The sequence below is a fragment of the Halichondria panicea genome, chromosome 1 (assembly GCF_963675165.1).
Source record: "Halichondria panicea chromosome 1, odHalPani1.1, whole genome shotgun sequence".
Lineage (NCBI taxonomy): Eukaryota > Metazoa > Porifera > Demospongiae > Suberitida > Halichondriidae > Halichondria > Halichondria panicea.
In genome coordinates, this window is record NC_087377.1 from 18,054,575 (window position 1) to 18,075,696 (window position 21,122).

A 21,122-nucleotide genomic window follows, 5' to 3' on the forward strand; every position below is an offset into this window, starting at 1 on the left:
ACAAAGGCCCGCCAAAAAAAGTTAGTAAATCTATTCGATCGTCTCTTGTCTTTGTCACTTTCAAAGATGTACCTACCGCGCATGCGTGAACAGAGACGCCACGTGGCTTTGCAGTAAGCTTTTTCACTCAAGCAAGAAGCTCTCTCTCTCTCTCTCTCTTTGCGTGTTCCTTTGCTGACAGAATGGGAAGACCAGGTATGGAGTAGTGTACAGTATAACACAGAAGCGACAGCTACAGATAATTACAGATGACACACACACATACTGTCAACATGATTATTTGCTGTAATAATTGTCATTATCTCTTTCTGTGCTTCGTCTGGACAGGTATGGTTGGTCGTGGTGGAGGCCGTGGAGGTTTTGGAGGACGTGGAGGGTTCGGAGGTCGCGGCGGTAGTCGTGGAGGGGGCGGATTCAAGAGTCCCGGAAGAGGTGGGCGTGGTGGTGGCTTTGGTGGACGTGGGGGCGGACGAGGAGGTGGGCGTGGCGGGATGAGGGGAGGAAAGAGAGTCATCATTGAGCCACATCGTCACGAAGGTACAAGATGATTTTATGCTGAGTATTTTCGTTGTGGAAAGTTTACTGTGAATACCCAATATTAAATATTTGTACAACTTGGAATGGTAATGTAGAACCTATTTCGCATAACAATTTGGCAATTTTTATTTATGGACAAAAATAATCTGTTGTACCCTTGATACAGGTGTGTTCATTGCACGTGGTAGAGAAGACGCTCTCGTGACTAAGAACCTCGTACCAGGGGAGGCAGTATACGGCGAGAAGAAGATCTCCGTGGAGGTATTAATATCATGTTTGAAACGCTGCTTTAAAAATGGACAATTTGGGCCTGAATAATGATATCCCTGATCTTGTGTATCCCTGTAGGAAGCCAGTGGTACTATTGGAGAGACCACTAAGATAGAGTACCGTGTGTGGAACCCCTTCAGGAGCAAGCTAGCCGCTGCTATCCTGGGTGGCATTGAGAGGATCTATATAAAGCCAGGCTCCAAGGTGCTGTATCTGGGTGCTGCCTCTGGGACTACTGTATCACATGTGGCTGACATCGTGGGCCCGGTAGGCTCATAGCTGTCGTGTAGTTATGTCCCTTAGCCTCTAACTATTATAGGCATATGTATGTAGTTATGTCCCTTAGCCTCTAACTATTATAGGCATGTGTATGTAGTTATGTCCCTTAGCCTCTAACTATTATAGGCATATGTATCTAGTTATGTCCCTCTTAGCCTCTAACTATTATAGGCGTATGTATGTAGTTATGTCCCTTAGCCTCTAACTATTATAGGCATGTGTATCTAGTTATGTCCCTTAGCCTCTAACTATTATAGGCATATTTGCCCTAATGATTTGTGTACACTAGCTGCCAGTGTTGCCTAAGACTGATTGCAGTAGTTGTGTCCCTGCAATAGCCTCTAACTATTTTTAAACACAGTTTTATTCGTCTGTATCACTAGTGTCATTATTATATTATTGCCTGTGTGGCTTGCAGGAAGGTCTCGTGTATGCGGTGGAGTTCTCTCATCGCTCGGGTCGTGATCTGATGAACGTGGCAAAGAAAAGGACTAATATCATCCCTATTATTGAGGACGCCCGTCACCCACACAAGTACAGGATGCTCGTCGGTGAGGAGTGTGTGTTGTGTGGAGTGGGCGGATGTGTGTGCAAGTGTGTGTGTGTCTCCTGTATAAGACAGTGCTGTCATGATGTGACTGTCCTGTAAGAGCTGGAGATAGAGCAATGGTCATCATGTGTGTGCGTGTGTATGGGTGTTACATGTCTACCCCCATCATCACTTGGTGACCTACATTCCCCTTACTGTATAATGTGTTATGAGTTACCTACCATATAGCGGGACATTTTTGTGAGGAGCAAAATTTCGCATTTTTCAAAATTAAAACTCTCACACCATGTGTGTACTCCATTGCAGGTATGGTGGACGTGATATTTGCTGACGTGGCACAACCTGACCAGGCTAGGATAGTATCAATTAATGCCCACCATTTCTTAAAGAACCAAGGTCATTTTGTCATCTCAATAAAGGTAAGGGATGTCAGTGTGTGTGTGTGGGGGGGGGGTTAGTAGCTATCTTTGAGAGCCTGTAATTTGTGTTCAGATTGAATCAAAGCTCTCAGAATTACCTTTCCAATGATGTGCTTAGATACAAGTTTTACAATTAGTCAGAATTCAGCATTAATTTTCGTACGAGTGTGTGTTGTACCATTATCACCACCCGCCCACTCACACCACACTGCTCATACTCCGCCCACACCACAGGCCAACTGTATTGACTCAACTGCCGAGCCTACTAAGGTATTTGCGGAGGAGGTTAAGAAGTTACAGGCAGACAAACTAAAACCACAGGAACAACTTACACTTGAACCATATGAGAGAGACCATGCCGTGGTGGTGGGCGTGTACAGGTAGGTCACATGACTATCACATGATACACTGATTTATATACTTCGTCCCATTATTTGCAGACCCGTTAAGAAAGAGAAGTCATCTTGAAGCACTCTAATTTAATTATCAAGCATCCTTTTTTCTAAATTGTTCTTTTCTTGAACATTGTTTTGTTTTGTCGTCCGTGTATCTTGCATTGTATATTATTATTTGCATATAATTATTATATAAAATTAATAATACTTGATTGCATATGTTACAGATTTAAATAAATTTCCTCGTAATCATAGTACTGCAGCATTATGAAAGCTATCGATATTTTTCATACGTCGTGATCAATTTGATGGCATTCTACAATAACAGAGTTAGGTGCTAGTTTTCATCAGTTCTCTGAGCAGTACAGTAGCGTAGGTAGCCTTGCTTAGAGAGAAGCTCAGTTCAACACTCTTGCCTCCATCAGCTAGCTCTGATCCACCGCTGCTCTTGCCTCCATCAGCTAGCTCTGATCCACCGCTGCTCTTCCCTGCATCAGCTAGCTCTGATCCACCGCTGCTCTTGCCCTCACTAGTACCACAGTCAATAGCTGTGGGCCCGGGAACTGGGAGGGGGCGCTCACACCGTCTCCATGACAACTGCTTCGGATAGGCCATTAGTTTGCGGTATGCTCCACTGGAGTTGAGGCCAAGTCGTGGCATCCTGCAGTGTGCAGTGAGGGAGTAGAACCATCCACACCCACAATCATAATGGATCACACATCAATATTAATGTTATGGGCTATCAAATTAAGTGGTAATTGTTCAAAACAAAGCAATCTCTGATTTAAGCTCTACAAAATGCATGTAGCTAGCTATACTAGTAGGTACGTACCTGAATGAAGCCAGTGAGACCCCCAGTGCAGCCATGATCTCTGTGAGACGACCCCCCACCTTGTTAGCGGGGAGGGTGGAGCTTGTACCCACACACGGTAACACGACGTCACTAATAGTGTATCGGTCCACTTCATCCAATGAGAGTACACACACACTCGGCCTGTATAGGGGGGGGGGATTCATCATGTCAACCAATCACAGAACACTTGTATATAACCAATTATTAGAAGTATAAGTCCATGGTCTTCCGAAAATATGGCCGTTTCAAATTTGGAATTTGAGCATACCATCTGAACGTTGTAATAGAGCATCTTTCAGCCTTAACGTATCGTTGATTCAATGTCAAAAATGTTATGATTTTCTGAAAGCTTACAAAGAGACCTTTCAAATGATGTGTTTAAATCCAAAATTTCGTCGGGGCCCTAATTTGTCATTTTTCGGCCTTGGACCATGGTATCACCAAATTTGCAAATTTTTATCTCAATTTTGAAGACACTATTTAAAAGGTCTCTTTCTAAGCTTTCAGAAAATCATAAAATCATTGAATTTGGACAACCAGAACTCTAGTTACAGAGCTGATTCTAGTACTCACAAAATGAAGGGGACCTAGCATTTATACCTTGTGAGCACAAGCATTATTATGTAAATTGGTCATTTTAATTTTGCAAGAATAAAATCGCAAAATCTAAACTAACTGGTACTTGGTAATGACACACGATCCTTGCCAGAACAAATCACAAAGAATCGAAATGTCTGCTGATTTGGCTTGTTTTTCACCAGTAAAATATTCTAGCAACACGTAGGGTAGAGCGTGCCCTCACTTGTCAGCTGATGTTGGTCCCATGACTAGGTCACCCTCCACCGGCTGTAGCCCGTACTCTGTCAGTCGCCAACTAGCCAGATAATTCCACAATAAACTACTCAGTCCATGGAGGTAGAGCTTACGCCAGGTATACGGGATACTGTTGAGAGCACACACACAGCCGTAGTCCGAGTTCCCATGGCGATGTAGAGCCTTGAGAACGTATCTTTCCCTCGTTTTGTACAACGGCATTTTCTCGAGTGTGCCGGCCACGTCGCCAGTGGTTACATAGTAACTATATAGCGGACAGTTGAGTTACAAGGTGACAAAGGTTGCAGTATTATTATAACTCACTCTCTAGCCTCGGCCGCCTCTCCCTGCTCAGAGGTCGTAGAGGTCAAGATGAGGTCAACTGCACTCCTCTGTACAATAAACACAGTAATTAATTTAATGATATTAAAGCAAATTCTATCATAATTATAAGCTTTCTGCTATAATAAGCAATATACCCCCCCCACACACATACACACGCCCACACACACACACACACACACACTCACATGTTCCCCCCTCAGCATGGCAAGGGCTACACGTGCGCTCGAGGTACCTCCTCCAAAACGTTGAGGGCCAAAGTAGTTCACAAATCCTCTCTCGCCCACACCCCTCACTGCCATGGCAACCACCTCGTCGTCCACGGTTACATCTCGTACGACAATAGTGAAGTGATTGCCGCTATGATCTCCCGTTTGAATGGAGGCGTGGCAGTATGCGTAGTCACCCGTCTCTAGGAAACCAGCCACGTCAGGATGATCGTTAGCGGCAGATAATCTACAAGAGAAGGTTACTATAATATAATGATCGCATAGCAAGTCATTTTCGTTCGTATAAATTTTCGGATGAACTATCCATTTAAATATTTAAATATTCGTACAGCTCAGAAGTGACCTATTGTACATAATCATTTCCCAGTTTTAATACTGAATACGAAAATTTCCAAAACTAACCCATTATATGATAATTAATTTTTTATAGACACCATCTCCTATGTATGTCCGTACAGCTCATTGCTATGGCAACAGAGCAGCCCACCTATCAGCTGATACATCAGTGACACTCATGTGTTGTGTGGTGACTGCCTTCTTGTCCTTAATACCAGCACAGGAGAACTGTGATGGTTGACAATCCAATACTCCAGAGAGTAGCTCAATGGCTGCCAGAGTCTCCTGGGGGGGGGTCAATAGACAATAGAGTGTTTCTTTCTTAAAAATGAGGCATTTCTGAAGCTATGTTTGACTTGCCATAATCAATACAGCTAAGGAGCGTTTGGAGCATTTGTTATTTACTTGTGTGCATACACTCACTTACAATGTTTCTCTTCCTGAGCACAAACTTGGTGACAAAGCTTCCTTCAGTTGCTCGTTTCTTGACACGGAATCGGACGGAGATATGTGAGCCGGGAGGGGGTGTGGTCTGATTTCTGCTGAGCTTGCGTTTCCTCTCTTGCTCTGTGAGAGTGTGTGTGGAGAGTAGCGCTCCAAATGTCTCGTGTAGCCGAAGGTGAATCTGAGGAGGGGGCGAGACTGGGGTCAAAGTTTGTATGGACTAAGATGGGGCGGGATTGGGGTCAAAGTGCGTATGGACCTACTGACCTTTGTTCTCTGATCTCTGGTGTAGTCGCCTGTTAGCGTGTGGGTTTCGTCCTTGGGGGACGTGTTGACAAAGGTCAAAAGTCCCTCAGAGTCCTCAGGGGTCATGACCTCTGTTAGCCGGGGGTATTTGGGGTCACCCAGAGCACACACACAGACACCACCCTACACATGTGTACAATATTGCTTAGCCTCTGAGTGGATGGGTAAAGAATGTGACAGTCATTGATCTACACACACCATCTTGTAGCTCTATCAAAGAGCTACTAAATGCACATTTTAGTTGTGAATTTGGACAATCCCAACTAGAGTTATGGCCAGTCAAAGATAGCTATTAAAACAGGCTAATTTCAGAGAAAACACAAAGGCTATATATAGCCCACGGTTTTTCCTCAAAAATTGGAAGATTTGGGCAGGAAAGTAATCGTTGAATGAAACACACCATTTCATAGAGCTAGCATAGAGCTACATGTACAAAATGCAAATTTTAAATGTGAATTTGGACAATCCTTACTCAAGTTATGGGCAATCAAAGTTACCTCTAAAACAGGCTATAATTTCAAAGAAAACACAAAGGCTATATACTTGGGCGTCTTTCTCAGTGGTGGTCTTTAGGACGGGGAATTTTGACCTCACGGCTATGTGCAGATGACCTCTGACCTCTTTCTCCTCATAACAACCTACAGTAGCGTGCCGTAACCAAGCAGACAAATTGCCATACCGTATAGCAGGAAATTTTCGTATGAACTATTACACCAAGTTCGTATTCTATTTTAGCTCAGGATAGTGACGTAGAACCTATTACACACATTAATAATTCCTTCGCAGTTTTAATATTCAGATGATGCTCAAAATATGAAAATATCCACCATATACGACAATAACCCGCTATACTGTACCTAGTTTGACTGGATCAATGACAGGCTGTCCCAGAGTCCTCGTTTTCTCCGCTAGACTCTGCAACAGTTTCACCGTTTCCTCGCTCACGAGTTCCTCCAATGGGGGTACAGACGAGAGAAGGGGGCGTGACTTGAGCTCCTTGGCCACACCCACTACAGGAGGAGGGGGTATCTGACATGAAGTGAGACACACCAACTGCCCAGATCCATCCACTTCTGTCACTATAAAGTCCTCAGAACTAAACGAAAGAGGAACAGATTATGTAGTGTGTGTGTGTGTGTGTGTGTGTGGGGGGGGGTGTGTGAGTGTGTGATGTGGGGGTGGGTGTGTATACGTGTGTGTGGAGTGTGTGTGTGATGTTTTACTGGCTCTTGATGACTCCAGTGAATCCTTGGAGTTCTGGGCAGGTGTAGTAGTCCATGTAGATGCCAGCTGTGTTGTCCATCTTGAAGTCAGCCATTGCCTGCAAGTCCCATAGGGAGGTCAGGGAGGTCATGCAGTGTCAGTGTGGTTAGCAGCTGCTGATAAGCATCGCGAGGTAACTCTCATTACCAGCTAGCTGCTCCACACACAGTTAATTATCCGCAATGGATGCAGTCTTCTCTAAAGACAATGGGTAGGTATGGCATGGAATGATTGTGTACGTATTGAGGGAGGTGTTGTATTGACCCCCCACCCTGTATTGAACCCCTGTATTGACCCCCCACCTAGTTCCCTGTTCCCCTCTTCTCCTGTACGCAAGTCCTACTACTGCCCCACCACCCCACTACGGACAGTGGAGACCATGCCCACACACCCTCACACGCCCACACATCCTCACAAGACCACACACCTTAAGACGCACTGGGACCTTATAACTCCAGTGGTATCCATAGCAACGACAGAGTCTGTTCTGAGCAATAGTGGGTCGTCAAAATTCAACGAAAGTTGGCCAAGTAACTCGGAGGTCATAGAGGTCAGCTCTGCAGGGGGCGTGGCCAGTGAGAGCTGTAGGGGGTCCAATGCAGGGGGCCCACCTGCAGAAACTCTAGCAAAGTAAGCTGGCTTTTGAATAAATAGCAAAGTAAGCTGGCTTTTGAAAAATAAAAATAAATAGTATACACTCCATTAATTTTTACAAATTGCATTCAGTAGCTTTTGGAGACCATTATTATATTTATACCGAATAGCGGGTATTCGATATTTCGTTTCTAAATATTCGTACAGCTCAGGATAGTCATGTAGAACCTAGAATAAATTTTTTGGCAGTTTTACTTTCGCTACATTTCCAATGGTGTGTGTTTACAACTAAAATCTGAATTGTTACGATTTTGAAAAATTATGATATTTCCCGCTGTAGCTATGTGGAGAGGTTTAGACGAGCTCCACCCACGGACAGGACCACCAGAGAGAAACCAAACTACTCGTTCTGGTGGAGGCTAGACCATGATCATGTGACACCCCCTGGACGTCATGTGACACCTCCCAGGACCCCACAAGACCACTCTACCCCGGACAACACTAGGAAGGTACTATAAAAGCAAAAATATAGCCTTGCGCGATTTTTTTTTATTTCAGCCGTTTTGACGGCTGTTTTTGAGAACCTGGAAATTTGTTCAGATTGTTCAACTTGGACTGTTCATTGGATTATTGCAATGCAAAGACTTATGTCGTTTGAGCGAAACAAAACACGCCGATAGGCATCAGAAAATTATTTTGTTTGAGAAGTACTAAAGTTAGCCTGTAACTATCTGGAGTTCTGATGGTCCAAATTCACCAATTTTGTGATTTTCCGAAAGCTTAGAAAGAGACCTTTCAAATGGTGTCATCAAACTTGAGATAAAATTATTTGCCAATTTGGTGATACCATGGATAAACACAGCCCATGGTCCAAGGCCGAAAAATGACAAATTAGGGCCACGATGAAATTTTAGATTTTAATGCATTACCTAAAAGGCCTCTCTCCAAGCTTTCAGACAATCATAAAATTAACGTTTTTCGACCAACGGAACTGAAGTTAAGGTCGTTCAAAGATTATTATTTTAACATAGGTCCCCTTCATTTTGAGAGTATAACTAGATTTCTGGTGGTCCAAATCTATGTTTTTCTGAAAGCTTAGAAGGAGCTCGTTCAGATGGTATGCTCAATTCGAACTGGCCATATGTAAAATTATACAGGCCAAAAATAGACTAAGAGATTCGATTTTCAAAACTAACTGATTCGATATTATTCCACACACACCCACACACACACACACACCCCCCCCACACACACACACACACAGACCTGCTCCACAAGCATACAAGTGTCTAGTCTAGTCGTACCCTCGGCTGATGATAGTTTGGACACAAGGTCACAAGAGGTCATTGACAAGAGCTCCTCATTGATCAGCTCTGTAGCTGCCGTCAAATACCTTAATAGTCACCATGGCAACAACGAGGCTCTCACCATAGGTAAGTGTGTACATATACTCCGAGTTACATAGGGACACTGTTGTGTGTGTGTGTGTAGGTGGTCCTGTGGTGTGGGCGGGAGGTGTGCCAACTGTGGATAGTGGGGATGACATTCTGTATCAGTGGAGGTTGCAAAGACGATTAGAAGTGGCTCGGAAAGAGGCGGCCAATAACGGAGGAGAATGGAACAATCGACTGTTGAACTGTCCGGATACCAAGTCTAGAAGAGTGGAAACACAATCTTCTAATATTCCAGTGGAATGTTCATGTACACACAATCATCAGTACACACCCTCACAGCCTCACAGGGAAGACCGCCCACCACCCTCACATCATCACAACGAGGACTGCCCACTACCCACACAGCCTCACAGGGAGGAATACCCACCGCCCACACAGCCTCACAGGGAGGAACACTCACCCACACAGCTTCATAGGGAGGAACGCTCACCACCCTCACAGCATCACAGGGAAGACCGCCCACCACCCACACAGCCTCACAGGGAGGACCGCCCACCACCCTCACAACCTCACAATGATGATCCTAGTTTGTCAGACTTTTCCCTGGACTTCACTACAGAGCTAGAGCCCGCCTCTTCCCAAGGACCCATCACTAGCACTGCAGTAGTTCATGAGGTAGGTCAGTGTACGCTCAATGCTTGTAGTCAGTCTGTCGTTCCCTAGGTGATTGTACAGCGTCTGTTTGGTGACACTCCTCACATCCTCACTCCTCACACCCCCACACCACCAGCTACCCCCCACACTCTTCACACCCCCACACCGCAAACTACCCCCCTCACATCAGGTATGCAGTATATAGATATTCAATTCTTTCCTAGTAAGTAATGAATGTAGTCTAATGGAGCCAGTAGTCTTTGTGCCTTTTATATGCCTCCTCCCTCATATTGTCTGTGCTCTGACAGTTGAGACTAGATCAAAGAGTCCCTGTGAAGAGGTTCCCTCCCTCCCATGGGACCACCACATGGATGATGATCTGCTAAAAACCCTTATCAAGAGAGCTCAAGCCTTTGAAGAACACATTAGGTATGTGTCATTACCTCCAGTGCCCCAGCTGAGGAATGCTTGAAAGGAATGCCTGAAGTTATTCATTAGTTTGTGCTGGCTCAGTAATTATTATTATATTCATTGCAGGATCGTTGATGGTCGCCTGGCTGCAATGGACTCTCAACTCTAGTATAAACACTGTAGTTAGGAAGGCCCTCTCTCAGCTATACCTGTGTACATGTGTTGTGGCTAGTGTTTGAATGGTTCTTTGGCTGTCACCTAGTTAGTGGTTGTGTATGCATGAAGCATGCTACTGTTGGCATGGGGACACTGTTAGGGTAGAGTAACCTGTGTGTACATAGTCTACAATGCTATGATAACAATGGCCTCCAGGCATAATAATCATTAATTTTTGTTGTTTGGATAGGCTTATTGTTTGAAGAACTGGACTTTCTATAGAGTATAATATAATGTGTCCACAAAAACAGCTATTATACCATAAAAGCTGTGATGAGTTTTCACTGTATCTTCAATAGTGGTGCTTGCTGTGAGATGCTTTCAGATCGTGTTGTGAACAGGTTTTCCAGTGTTGGTGTCTGAGTAGGTGGTCTGTGTAGTCAGCTTGCACACTTGTTCGGGCCTATAAACGAGGTAATGGGGCCATTATGAGTCTACAAGGAGGGACATTATAATTAGCCCCTCTGTGTAGGAAGAGCAAAGTGGCTACAACCCTCCCAGTGTCTACCACATGTGCTTGCATCCCACTGCATAACAGCCTGCAATCATGAACAGTCTATTGTGCTCCAACCTTTGCAAATGTGCAAGGAATGTGTTGAAATTGTCTATTATTGGAAGTCAATTGCATTCATGTTTTTAGAACAATATTCATTGTGTATTTACTGCATGGTAATTGAATTAGAAGTACATTCTTGAGCTAGTAGCTGTGTTGCCATTACAGCATGTCTGTCTGACAGCCTTTTAATTTTGTAATACACAGTACTTATAATTACTGCCCACATAATTGCACATTAGGCCACTGTGGCTAAATACAGACAATAGACTGTGCAAACTCATTTGTGCAGCTTCAGTCTCCAGTTCTATAAGTGCAGAGCAACCCACCGACTGGGCCCAGTATTCCAAGCAAGCAAACCAGACCAGCCTCTCTCAGTACAGTGCAGTGCAGTATGATGCTCACCTACCCTCCCTTCATGCAGAGACCTGCAGCCTGCAGCTTCCCTACAGCAACACAACAGTTCATACTGAGCCCTCACATTGGAGTCACAGTGCAGGCACCTCAACCATCAACCATTGCCAGTCCCAAGCAAAGGAAAACAGAAGAGAAATGTTCCTTCTCCATAGCCAGTATTCTGAGTGATAAGAAGAGTCCCTCCTCATCTCCAGTGACTCCTCTATCGTCTAAACCAGTTAATCAGTTCTTCTATCTCTACCCACCTCCCTCTCAACTGCAGCCGACTGGACACTATCCTTTCCAATCTCTCGACAATGACCTCCTGCATAGAGGCTTGCACGGCAGACTAACAGCTCCAGTGGCTGTCATCAGCGAGATTGTGCGAAATGCTGGTGAGTTACTAACACAATTTCATTCATGCATACAAATTATCATATCGTATAGCGGGTAATTTTTCGTTAAGGCAAACAATTCAATTGTATACAGCTCAGAATGGTGACTTAATTAGCAGTTTATTTTTTGGAAATACACCAGACGAAAATAACCCGCTAGTATATAAAAATTATTTGTAGACACTATACATGCAGTATATATGCACATTACATTATTGACACTGCTTCTCTACAGAGCATCTTGATGGACCTCATTTATTGAGCCACAGACGAAGAAAGAGAAAATTAAGAACTGTCTTCACAGAGAAACAACTCGACGGTTTGGAGTCGAAATTTGCCGATAAGAAATATCTAAGTGTCCCGGATCGTATGGAACTGGCTAGTCGACTGGAACTGAGTGAAACACAAGTTAAGACGTGGTTTCAAAATAGACGAATGAAGTGCAAAAAACAGCAAGCATTGGAAACAGAACCAGAAGATGCAATGACGATGGGTCCTCCTTCTGGGAAGAAAATGAAATGTGAGCGAAGTGATTGTGAAAGTGATTCTGAGCTGGATGATTGCTCCAGCCGTGGCTCTACCAGCGACCTCACTGAACAATCTGAACTAGACTCTTCTTTATAGTATATCCTGTACGTGTGTCTGTGTCTGTGTAGCTCTGTAGCTCATGTGTGTTCACCTCTCTCTCTATAGTAATCATCACTTGCAGTTGATCTGCAACTGTCACCATTATACTATTATTATCTCTTCACCATGCAGCTATAACGGGGTTAGCAGGCAATTTCTTAATTGTGCCTTTCATTGCATGTACTGTGCTGTGATACAATTATTCTAATCCAAACAATAAATTATTATTATCAATTGCATGATCGAATTGTGTGGGCTAATGGTTCGTTGATAGCATTTTTGTTATGGACAAGGCCCAGTTTTAATAGCCACTGAGTATCAACCCTGCACTAGCTTTCATGCAGTGTCTGGGGTGTGGAGGAATAATATGATTAGTGGGGTAAGAGTTCCTGTTGATACAAGACAGGAGGGTAATATAGTCATTACATACATCAATTAAGCTAATCATTACAAAATGTTTTAAGTCCATAACACCTAATTTAATCAGGTAATTATCACATACTTACTCCATTACAAAGGAAGATGAACATTTCGACAATGCCTGGAATTACAAGACATGTGTAGGGTCAAATCAAAGCACATCGTGAAGATAATTGATTATACGATCTCAAGAATTTTAGGCAAAATAGTATGTAACTTCTCATGCATTAGTTGGCTACCACACACTGCGTTGAGCTATCCATCCATAACACTCTATATTATAGTCTCCCCTTAGGGCACGCAGCCACCACAATAGGTGTGTGTGTGTATGGTGGTTATAAGTGGTTGTGTGGCAGAGGTTAAGTGCTGCCAAGGAGCTGTGGTTACAGACCACAATGGTCACTCTCTGCCAACACTGGGTCAACATCCATCACTCTATAATTGACCCAAGAACAACTCAAATTTGATAAAATAATTATCGACATAAATAACTGGACAGAATGAATAGAGAACGGTAACACATGTACAGTAGTACAGTCTCAAACTGGCACATGCGTTTGGGCCAAGTTAATTACAAAACCAAATTGATTACGCCTAGTCTAGTTATTGTGTCTTATTAGACTATCTCAAACTTGTCCGCTGAGAACAGAACATCCGAGGAGTACTTGACTGCCCCGCCCCCTTCCGTGTCTGTAACTCCGCCCACCTACAGCAGAGAGAGGGGGTGGTAAAGCACACACACAACACTAAGACAGCAATGCACGGAATGAAGTAGAGCTCTTCAAGTTGGGAAGAGAACTGGTAATACAGAAATGTACCGAGTTATGCAGTGTATGTGTTAGTAACACATGTACAAACAACAGAACTAGCACATTCACACAGATGGTATGACGATGGTATGACGATGGCATGGTGGGACAAGGGCTTTGTGAAAACTGAGACCTCTCTAAAATGAGCTTGAATTTCACAACTCATTAACTGGCTAAAGTGAGTCTTGTATTAGACATACTCAACTGTTAGACATAACTACGCTTTGATGTGCAGCTAGTGGCATTCTTTGTGGGGCAGTGGACTGGGGTAGGGACTGGATAATGTGCTGTTAAAGTGTGCCAGTGCTTACAAGACAAGGGAGAGTGTACAGTTATAAAGACACTAACTACCATATAATTATCAAGGCACTTCAATTTCACGGAATGGCTTCTAAAAAGAATTGTTGTTGGTATTCCGTTAGCTAAGCATTTCGTGGACCTAATTTTTGTGGAGGATTGCTAACCCACAAAAACAGCGAACATTTCGAGCTATACGGTAGACAGTGTAATTATAGAAGGCAGGGGGAGGGGGTACAGAATAAAGACAACAATTAGCTACTCTCCAAACCATGACCACTGGAACCACTTCCAAACACCAACAGAAGAGGATGGTGTACACAGGGACCCTATCAGAGCATCAGTGGTTGAAGCCCACCGCCACTATCATGCACCCACTGGCCACTGCCCAGGGCCAGGAAACATGAAGCTTCTCAAGTGGAGGCTAGAGTTACTCCCAAGAGGAGATACAATGGCAGAAGAAGAAGGATTGAAATGCAGAGGAGAGAACTCGGGTAGAGTGCCCCACTCACTGGAGCCATGGGAAAAATGCCGGAACAGGTTTTGCTTAATAGCCACTAGGTACCTAATTATCCAATGCAGCGTTTCCTAAGGTGTGCCTAATATCAAACAGTTAGTTGATTAGGAGCAATCATGTATCATTACACGCTACATTACCTCACATCAAAGCAGGCGAAGATTGTCTAACATGCAAGAAACAAAGCAATGTCTAGAGGCTATACTACACGAGGGGACAAAGGTCAATGGAGCAGCACATGACAAACCATAAACTGTTTTTGAATAGCAGCTCACGAAAGTTTGGGGCAAATAGTAAAATGCCCAAACTACTTGAGATAAGCGAACAGCTAGTTTACACAAGTCAACAATGGCACCACTCTTTATCAAAGGTTCTTATATAAACTGTTAACACTTCTCTAAAGCAATTTACTATTTGTCCTGTGAGCTGCAAAGCACACTGTAGCAAATGTATCAAAGACACTAAACCATCGGAGTATAACACAGGCAGTAGTTGTACACAAATATGAGTGGAGCCACGATGGGGGAAGGTGTGTTTGCAGCAAACAAGCTTGGGTACAATATTGAGGGCTGTGTGTGGTCAAGCAGTAGGTGGTAGGCACACACTAGTGCTAATATTGTGGTCATATAACTGTCAATATTACCAGCTTAATTGGATAAACTACTGGAATGGAATATTAAACAATCATTAATGGCACCACAAAAACACACAACACAACATGTGGGATAATGGAATATCAACCACCACATTATCATAATTACACAACATGCCATTGTACATGTTTGCACTCTCGTATAATCCAGTTAATCCTAATTCAACCACTGAGGACTGATTGGTATTTCCTGGGACACCACACACATAACATGACTAGTCCCCTACCACACTGACACACACACACACAACATAGTCCCCTACCACACTGACACACACACAGTTAACTCTACAGTCCCCTACCACACTGGCACACACAGCAGCTACTCTACCGCACACAAATTAGTCCCCTACCACACTGGCACACACAGCAGCTACTCTACCGCACACAAATTAGTCCCCTATCACACTGGCACACACAGCAGCTACTCTACTGCACACAAATTAGTCCCCTACCACACTGATGCACAACACACAGCTGCTACTCTTACCTCCACATGACAGTAGGACTTGGTGGATATGAAGTAGACCTTGATGGGGAAGAAGTCACTAGGCAACCCAGGTACACTGAACTCCATGGACCCTGTCTTATTGCTAGCATCAATGACCGACACCCTCCACTCCAGCACGTGTTTCCTAGGGTCATAGTTGTACTCTCCGTCGACCTCTCCCACCACTGGAGCACCCACACCAGACCTACAGGGGCAATCAGTTATTAATGCACTTATAACACTTCTTCTCATGTACTTACTTACACGATGTATTCAGAAAATGAATTATTGATTTGTACAGAAAAGTCCCCTAGGAGGGAATTGAACCCACGCCTTATCTATCATCTGATCTACCAGCCACCACTTTACCACTAGGCCACACCTATTCTGCCCCAAAGCTATCTAGTCATCACATTTATTATCCCCACCCAGAGACAATTTTATTGTTTACAGCATTGGCAGCAAATTAGGGTTACTTAGACAACCATTGCTAAAATAAATACAACCTTTCTCATCACTTGAAATGCAAACTTATTAGAGAAAACATAAGTCAACCACTAGCTACAGTGTACACAGTGGGACCACACTATAGGCTCTGTACACTAGCTACAGTGCACATAGTGGGACCACACTATAGGCTCTGTACACTAGCTACAGTGCACACAGTGGGGACCACACTATAGGCTCTGTACACTAGCTACAGTGCACACAGTGGGACCACACTATAGGCTCTGTACACTAGCTACAGTGTACACAGTGGGACCACACTATAGGCTCTGTACACTAGCTACAGTGTACACAGTGGGACCACACTATAGGCTCTGTACACTAGCTACAGTGTACACAGTGGGACCACACTATAGGCTCTGTACACTAGTCTACACACTTGAGGTACGTCAATTAGAGTAGCATTTCTGCTTTTTGTTTGAATAACTCCATGGAATGCTCATTGACATTCCAGCAAAGAGGAGCCTTATCATATCAAGGACACACTTCAAACGCAGGTGGCAATGACCAACCATGAGCATAGTTTAGCGATCAAGATCCAATTTCACAACTGAAGGCGATGCACTATTATCACATGGTATGCGAGATCAAAGACATGAGCTAGGTCCTGCACTGTACGTGGGCCTAATTGCCCAATTAGCGTAGCTTAACCTGATCGCTGGGGGGCAGGCCTGGGGAGTGTGGGACTGTACTGCAACAAAGGCCACACGTTGACATCAGATAACCCCTTGGGGACTAGCGTACATGTAGCCACATAGCACACAACGTTTGAAGGACGACACTAAATACCATACCGTGCTATTATCAGAACAACAACATGACCATGCACGGCTATACATGTGTACGTCACAGTCCCTAGCAATGTAAACACATTATGTAATTTATTACCATTATTGGTGATGGTAAATATTGACAGTGAAATTGTCTAATTAAACAATCAGATAATAAGATTATCTTTACCCAAGCCTTACCGAGACTCAAGCATGCTTACAATAGGTAGAGCAGGAATCTGAAGCATTCTGTACCCACCAAAAGAAGAGGTAAAGCTGTTACTAAGGCCCTAAGGCTAACATGCTAATATGGAGTAATTACTGAACAAAGACTAATCTAAACAATAAACAACAACTGAACGATGCATCTAACAATGAGGCTAATACGCACATGTATCATCACCAACGCTATTGATTTAAACGTATTAAATGCTACACGATGTAATTTGTAGGCTAGTTGGCAGAGAGTCGGAGTCCATTACACTCTGTCCCTATAAGCGAAGGATGTCTGGGGACTAGACAATGGAAAGACTGCCGGTGTAAGTGTCAGCACTGGCCAGGGCTAACAAAACAATGGTTAGTTAGAGGGAGGGAACACGCACGCACACAATAGACTTATGTCATTAGTGTCATATGCCATGCACTTACGGTATTGGGATAGTGACGACGGTGTCCTGCAGCTCAAGATAGTCCTGCATCAGCTCATATTCGATGTTGACATCACACTTCCCTCCATTCTCTGATGGCCAGCAATTAACTGAGTGAGGTAAGTAAGCAGGTGAGGAATGAACAGGGCATACCCAATAATTACAACTGACAAATTACCAGAACTAGCTAGTATTGCATTCTAATGCCAGCTGTTTAAGAGAGAGGGGACTTTGAAGATTTCCTATAGGCAGGTGTGTTGTCATGTGGCCACAGGAACACTATTACACTGGCCACTTCAACAAGCAGTTCACTTTGAGGGGGTTATATTAGCCACAGAGTGGGGCAATACTAGTGTCATGTGAGTCTTTGATGTCAGGGTAATGAGAGGCAACTGTGTGTAGTGGAACACAGCTGTTTTCTAGACCACCACCAAAGCTATAGTAGTCTTGGTAACTCACTGGTCAGCGGCATTAGGTCAACTTCTGTAGTGGCTAGTCTCCACTTGAGTACGCCCACGTCCTGGTTGCTAGGAAACGGCTTCCCGGGTTGTTTCAGACCCAGAACACTCTTATCGTTGAACAGCGTCTTGTCCACATTTGGGTGAGTCTGCGTGGGCGTGTGTGAGGTGTGTGAGGGAGAAATTACTTTAAATTATTACTTTTAAATAAGAATAACTTGCAACTTTGCAACCAGATCTGCTTGCAACAGCACTTTGCAAGGAAGTAATAGCAATAAATTATTATTACAGCTATTGCGTGATATTCCTTCGCCCGAGTGGCTACACTGAAAGACCTGGTCTATATATGGTACACTGTATCAGGCTAAGCCCCAGGCTAGACATTACAACACTAGAACAGGTGATTATATCATTAGACCCACTAACATGGCTCCAGTGTTGGTTGTTATGTACACACGGCTCCATCAGTGTGTTGGTTGTTATGTACACATGGCTCCACCAGTGTGTGTGGTTGCTGTTATGGTTAGGCAGACTCCACCCCATGCCTGGCTCACACCTCAGACTAAACAACCGCTATTAATTGGCAAGCCTGTGCTAATGGATCTGCTATCACAGCCAAGGGCCAGGGAGCTTATAAGGACACCTAGCCAGCTCATGGGATACAATAATCATAGCCTGTATGTTTGGCAAATAAAGTTGAGGGCTGCTAAAATGAAAAAATCGCCAATATTATAGCATGCAGGACATACAGCATGATCATCAAGTTAAAGCCCATATAATTATATTGCTTCCTTCGCCAAATTTACCTGCTATAAAATCTATTAACACTCCACCGTATAGCGGGTAGGGTTATTTCCTATGGTGGACATTTTTGCACTATCCGAAAATTAAAACGGCGTCACTATTCTGAGCAGTACAACTATTTAGAATATGATATATTTAATTAGGGAGTTCATCCAAAAATGTGCACTAATGAATATACGGTATATAACTGTAGACACACACCCACTCACTTGAAACTGGACTGCCCTCTGCTCGTCCCTGATGAGGTTGACGCGTAGCTTAGCAACAGCAGGGTCTGAGATACGCAGTGTGATGATCCCCAACACCTCCATGCTCTGTAGACCACCATCACGGCCTGCCACTAGACTAAGCTTCTCTGAGATCTTGAGGTGGACACTGGGAGGGGTTAAAGGTCATGTGAAAGGTCATGTGAGGGGTCATTAAGTACATACCTCTCTTGAAGGGCTTGTGCTTGTGTGGTAGCAGCTACAGCTGATGATGGTTGCCTAGGAGCATTAACACTGGTCACCACTGTAAGGAAATAGGCATTAGGTAAAGATCATCACACACATAAACACCAAACAACCTTACCTCCACCTTCTGCCTCAATCAGGCCCACGAAATTGTCAATATTTTTCTTCTTCTTGCCGAGTACCATACCCCCTCCAGCCTTACGCCCACGACTGTGAGTGGGCGGATATTAACAATGCCACATGATAGTCATGTGACTTACCTTGGAGCAGCGTTGTATGACTTTGTCTCGTGAGATGGATTATCGGCTGCCGAGCTTCTTCCTGACCCTCCACCATAACCACTGCTGCCCCCTCCACCATAACTACTGCCACCCCCTCCGCCCCCTCCACCAAAGCCACCAGTGTACGCCTTGCGTCCAGTCTTACGCTCCTCCCTCCGAGTCATCTCTAGCTCTTTAGCACGTCGCTTCATCTCGTCCTTTGCTTCCTTCTCTTGAGACTGTAGGAGGGATAAGTAGAATAGCGGTTCATTGTGTGCAAATAGCAACTTAAAATTATTGCCCAGCTATTCTTTTTATTGGTCTATACATGCGATAATTTAATACTATAATTTTAAATTACCATATTTATTGTAGCACTATCAAAAGCTACTATTAGTTTTGAAATTAGACGTTCCCAACACAAGTTATGGACCTTCAAAGTAAGCTCTGACAACACTAATAGCTATACTGATGAGTATACTGATGGTGGTGTCACTCACTCTTCTCATGGCTTCAAACACTTTCTCTTCGTGAGAGTCCATCTCCGTGAAGGTGCGGATTTGTGCTAGGTTCACACTTTCACGGTAACCAAGGGCAACGATCTCGTCAAAGGCAAATATGAGCTCAAACACATGTTCCTGTACATCACCTTCGTCCAGAGAAGAGCAATACTCTGGGATCTAGGAGGGATAAGGCAAGGGGGGTTGCTTAGGTTATATAGAATGGCATAACTTTAGTTCCGTTGGTCCAATAACGTTGATTTTCTGAGCTTAAAAAGAGACCTTTCAAAATATGTGTTAAAATCAAAAGTCTATTTTGGGCCTGTTTTTGATGTATTTTTCTGAAAATTGGAAATTATGGATTGTTTCAAATTTGGGATTTGAGTATATCTAAGCTTTCAGAAAATCAGAAATCATTGAATTTAGACCACCAGAACTCTAGTTACAGAGCCAACTCTAGTATGTCAATCTCCATAGCAAAAAATGTAGCTGTTTGAATGGCATGGTTGGAAATCTATTCTGGGCCAGTCAAATTTAACGGCTATTATGCTCCTCACAATGAGCAGAGTAAGCTAATGGAGGCACTAAACGCACCACTCTTGAGAAGAGGCGGAGTGTCTCCAGATCCTCGAGGATGTTACTAGACTTGGTAGTGATGAGAAGCATGTACAATCTCTCCAGTGGTTGATACACATAGCGAACACTCTCTGTCTCCACGAAGGTGTGTTGTTTGCCGCCAGTCATTAGCTTAGGGAAGGCTGCCAGCAATCCCTCCACTCGAGCTCGTGACATCTCCACAAACTGCCGGGACACAAGCGCTGGAGGGGGGTGGGGCTTATGAAGGGGGTGTGGCACTTCCTGTGTATGTGTACTCTCACCTTTGCCTTGCTTGGTACACACTGCTGCTGCCAGTAGCACCTACACACACACACACACACACACACAGGACTGAGTGATGGTGTAATGATGTGTGTACATATGATGTGTGTATGTTTTATGTTAACTAGTGGGCTACATGTTTCAGTGATGGTGCATGATCACACAGAGGTGATCCCCCACATAGATCTGACCTCCCCCCTCCACTTACCATGATGTATCCTTAGAGCCTCTGACGTCACGACACTGCCTCTGCCTGAGAACAACCTTTACTCACAAAAGACACTCACTCACTGGCCACAAAGCTTGCCACGTATTAGAAATTGCTTTTTACTGTGACCATGCTGCAGTTCGTTTAATTGTTGCTTTTAGGGTAATGGTCGTCT

At 44.0% G+C, this 21,122-nt stretch overlaps 5 protein-coding genes across 5 annotated transcripts; 3 read left to right on the top strand and 2 right to left on the bottom strand.

Annotated features, from left to right (window-relative positions):
• The first annotated feature begins 41 nt into the window (after positions 1-41).
• Positions 42-2,662, top strand: LOC135344120 (rRNA 2'-O-methyltransferase fibrillarin-like). The gene is made up of 8 exons (XM_064541227.1): positions 42-195; positions 328-537; positions 704-798; positions 886-1,074; positions 1,505-1,637; positions 1,943-2,055; positions 2,290-2,435; positions 2,496-2,662. The coding sequence occupies exons 1-8, from the start codon at positions 183-185 to the stop codon at positions 2,521-2,523; spliced, it is 927 nt and encodes a 308-aa protein (XP_064397297.1). The 5' UTR covers positions 42-182; the 3' UTR covers positions 2,524-2,662.
• Positions 2,663-2,665: 3 nt separating this feature from the next.
• Positions 2,666-7,134, bottom strand: LOC135344017 (pseudouridylate synthase PUS7L-like). Its single transcript, XM_064541077.1, has 11 exons — positions 6,998-7,134; positions 6,632-6,870; positions 6,318-6,412; positions 5,736-5,897; positions 5,452-5,649; positions 5,176-5,309; positions 4,647-4,914; positions 4,441-4,508; positions 4,106-4,381; positions 3,283-3,444; positions 2,666-3,111 (listed from the first exon to the last, which is right to left on the bottom strand). Exons 1-11 carry the CDS (start codon positions 7,126-7,128, stop codon positions 2,781-2,783), a joined length of 2,064 nt encoding a protein of 687 aa, XP_064397147.1. The 5' UTR covers positions 7,129-7,134; the 3' UTR covers positions 2,666-2,780.
• LOC135344078 (uncharacterized) lies at positions 7,109-10,347 on the top strand. Its single transcript, XM_064541167.1, has 8 exons — positions 7,109-7,248; positions 7,344-7,667; positions 7,972-8,140; positions 8,896-9,064; positions 9,123-9,700; positions 9,749-9,869; positions 9,988-10,108; positions 10,217-10,347. Exons 1-8 carry the CDS (start codon positions 7,220-7,222, stop codon positions 10,257-10,259), a joined length of 1,554 nt encoding a protein of 517 aa, XP_064397237.1. The 5' UTR covers positions 7,109-7,219; the 3' UTR covers positions 10,260-10,347.
• A 741-nt stretch (positions 10,348-11,088) lies between these two features.
• LOC135344124 (brain-specific homeobox protein homolog) lies at positions 11,089-12,401 on the top strand. The gene is made up of 2 exons (XM_064541241.1): positions 11,089-11,650; positions 11,886-12,401. The coding sequence occupies exons 1-2, from the start codon at positions 11,254-11,256 to the stop codon at positions 12,272-12,274; spliced, it is 786 nt and encodes a 261-aa protein (XP_064397311.1). The 5' UTR covers positions 11,089-11,253; the 3' UTR covers positions 12,275-12,401.
• Positions 12,402-13,154: 753 nt separating this feature from the next.
• LOC135344049 (coatomer subunit delta-like) lies at positions 13,155-21,088 on the bottom strand. The gene is made up of 12 exons (XM_064541128.1): positions 20,948-21,088; positions 20,739-20,778; positions 20,455-20,678; positions 19,861-20,040; positions 19,361-19,599; positions 19,219-19,310; positions 19,080-19,158; positions 18,858-19,023; positions 17,846-17,993; positions 17,388-17,496; positions 15,463-15,667; positions 13,155-13,403 (listed from the first exon to the last, which is right to left on the bottom strand). Exons 1-12 carry the CDS (start codon positions 20,948-20,950, stop codon positions 13,314-13,316), a joined length of 1,575 nt encoding a protein of 524 aa, XP_064397198.1. The 5' UTR covers positions 20,951-21,088; the 3' UTR covers positions 13,155-13,313.
• Positions 21,089-21,122: the final 34 nt, after the last annotated feature.

Bases quoted from the DNA above. Each gene is read 5' to 3' on its own strand.
- LOC135344120 (XM_064541227.1), top strand. The intron at 538-703 runs GTACAAGATGAT...CCCTTGATACAG, and splicing joins TGAGCCACATCGTCACGAAG to GTGTGTTCATTGCACGTGGT. The intron at 1,638-1,942 runs GTGAGGAGTGTG...ACTCCATTGCAG, and splicing joins CAAGTACAGGATGCTCGTCG to GTATGGTGGACGTGATATTT.
- LOC135344017 (XM_064541077.1), bottom strand. From the start codon at position 7,128: ATGACCTCCCTGACCTCCCTATGGGACTTGCAGGCAATGGCTGACTTC. The intron at 5,310-5,451 runs GTAAGTGAGTGT...ACCCCCCCCCAG, and splicing joins TGCTCAGGAAGAGAAACATT to GAGACTCTGGCAGCCATTGA. The intron at 4,509-4,646 runs GTGAGTGTGTGT...TTTATTGTACAG, and splicing joins CCATGCTGAGGGGGGAACAT to AGGAGTGCAGTTGACCTCAT.
- LOC135344078 (XM_064541167.1), top strand. From the start codon at position 7,220: ATGGATGCAGTCTTCTCTAAAGACAATGG. The intron at 8,141-8,895 runs GTACTATAAAAG...ACACACACACAG, and splicing joins CCCCGGACAACACTAGGAAG to ACCTGCTCCACAAGCATACA. The intron at 9,701-9,748 runs GTAGGTCAGTGT...GTCGTTCCCTAG, and splicing joins GCACTGCAGTAGTTCATGAG to GTGATTGTACAGCGTCTGTT.
- LOC135344124 (XM_064541241.1), top strand. From the start codon at position 11,254: ATGATGCTCACCTACCCTCCCTTCATGCAGAGACCTGCAGCCTGCAGC. The intron at 11,651-11,885 runs GTGAGTTACTAA...GCTTCTCTACAG, and splicing joins CGAGATTGTGCGAAATGCTG to AGCATCTTGATGGACCTCAT.
- LOC135344049 (XM_064541128.1), bottom strand. The intron at 20,679-20,738 runs GTGAGAGTACAC...ACCCCCCTCCAG, and splicing joins GTGTACCAAGCAAGGCAAAG to CGCTTGTGTCCCGGCAGTTT. The intron at 20,041-20,454 runs GTGCGTTTAGTG...TATCCCTCCTAG, and splicing joins TCCGCCTCTTCTCAAGAGTG to ATCCCAGAGTATTGCTCTTC.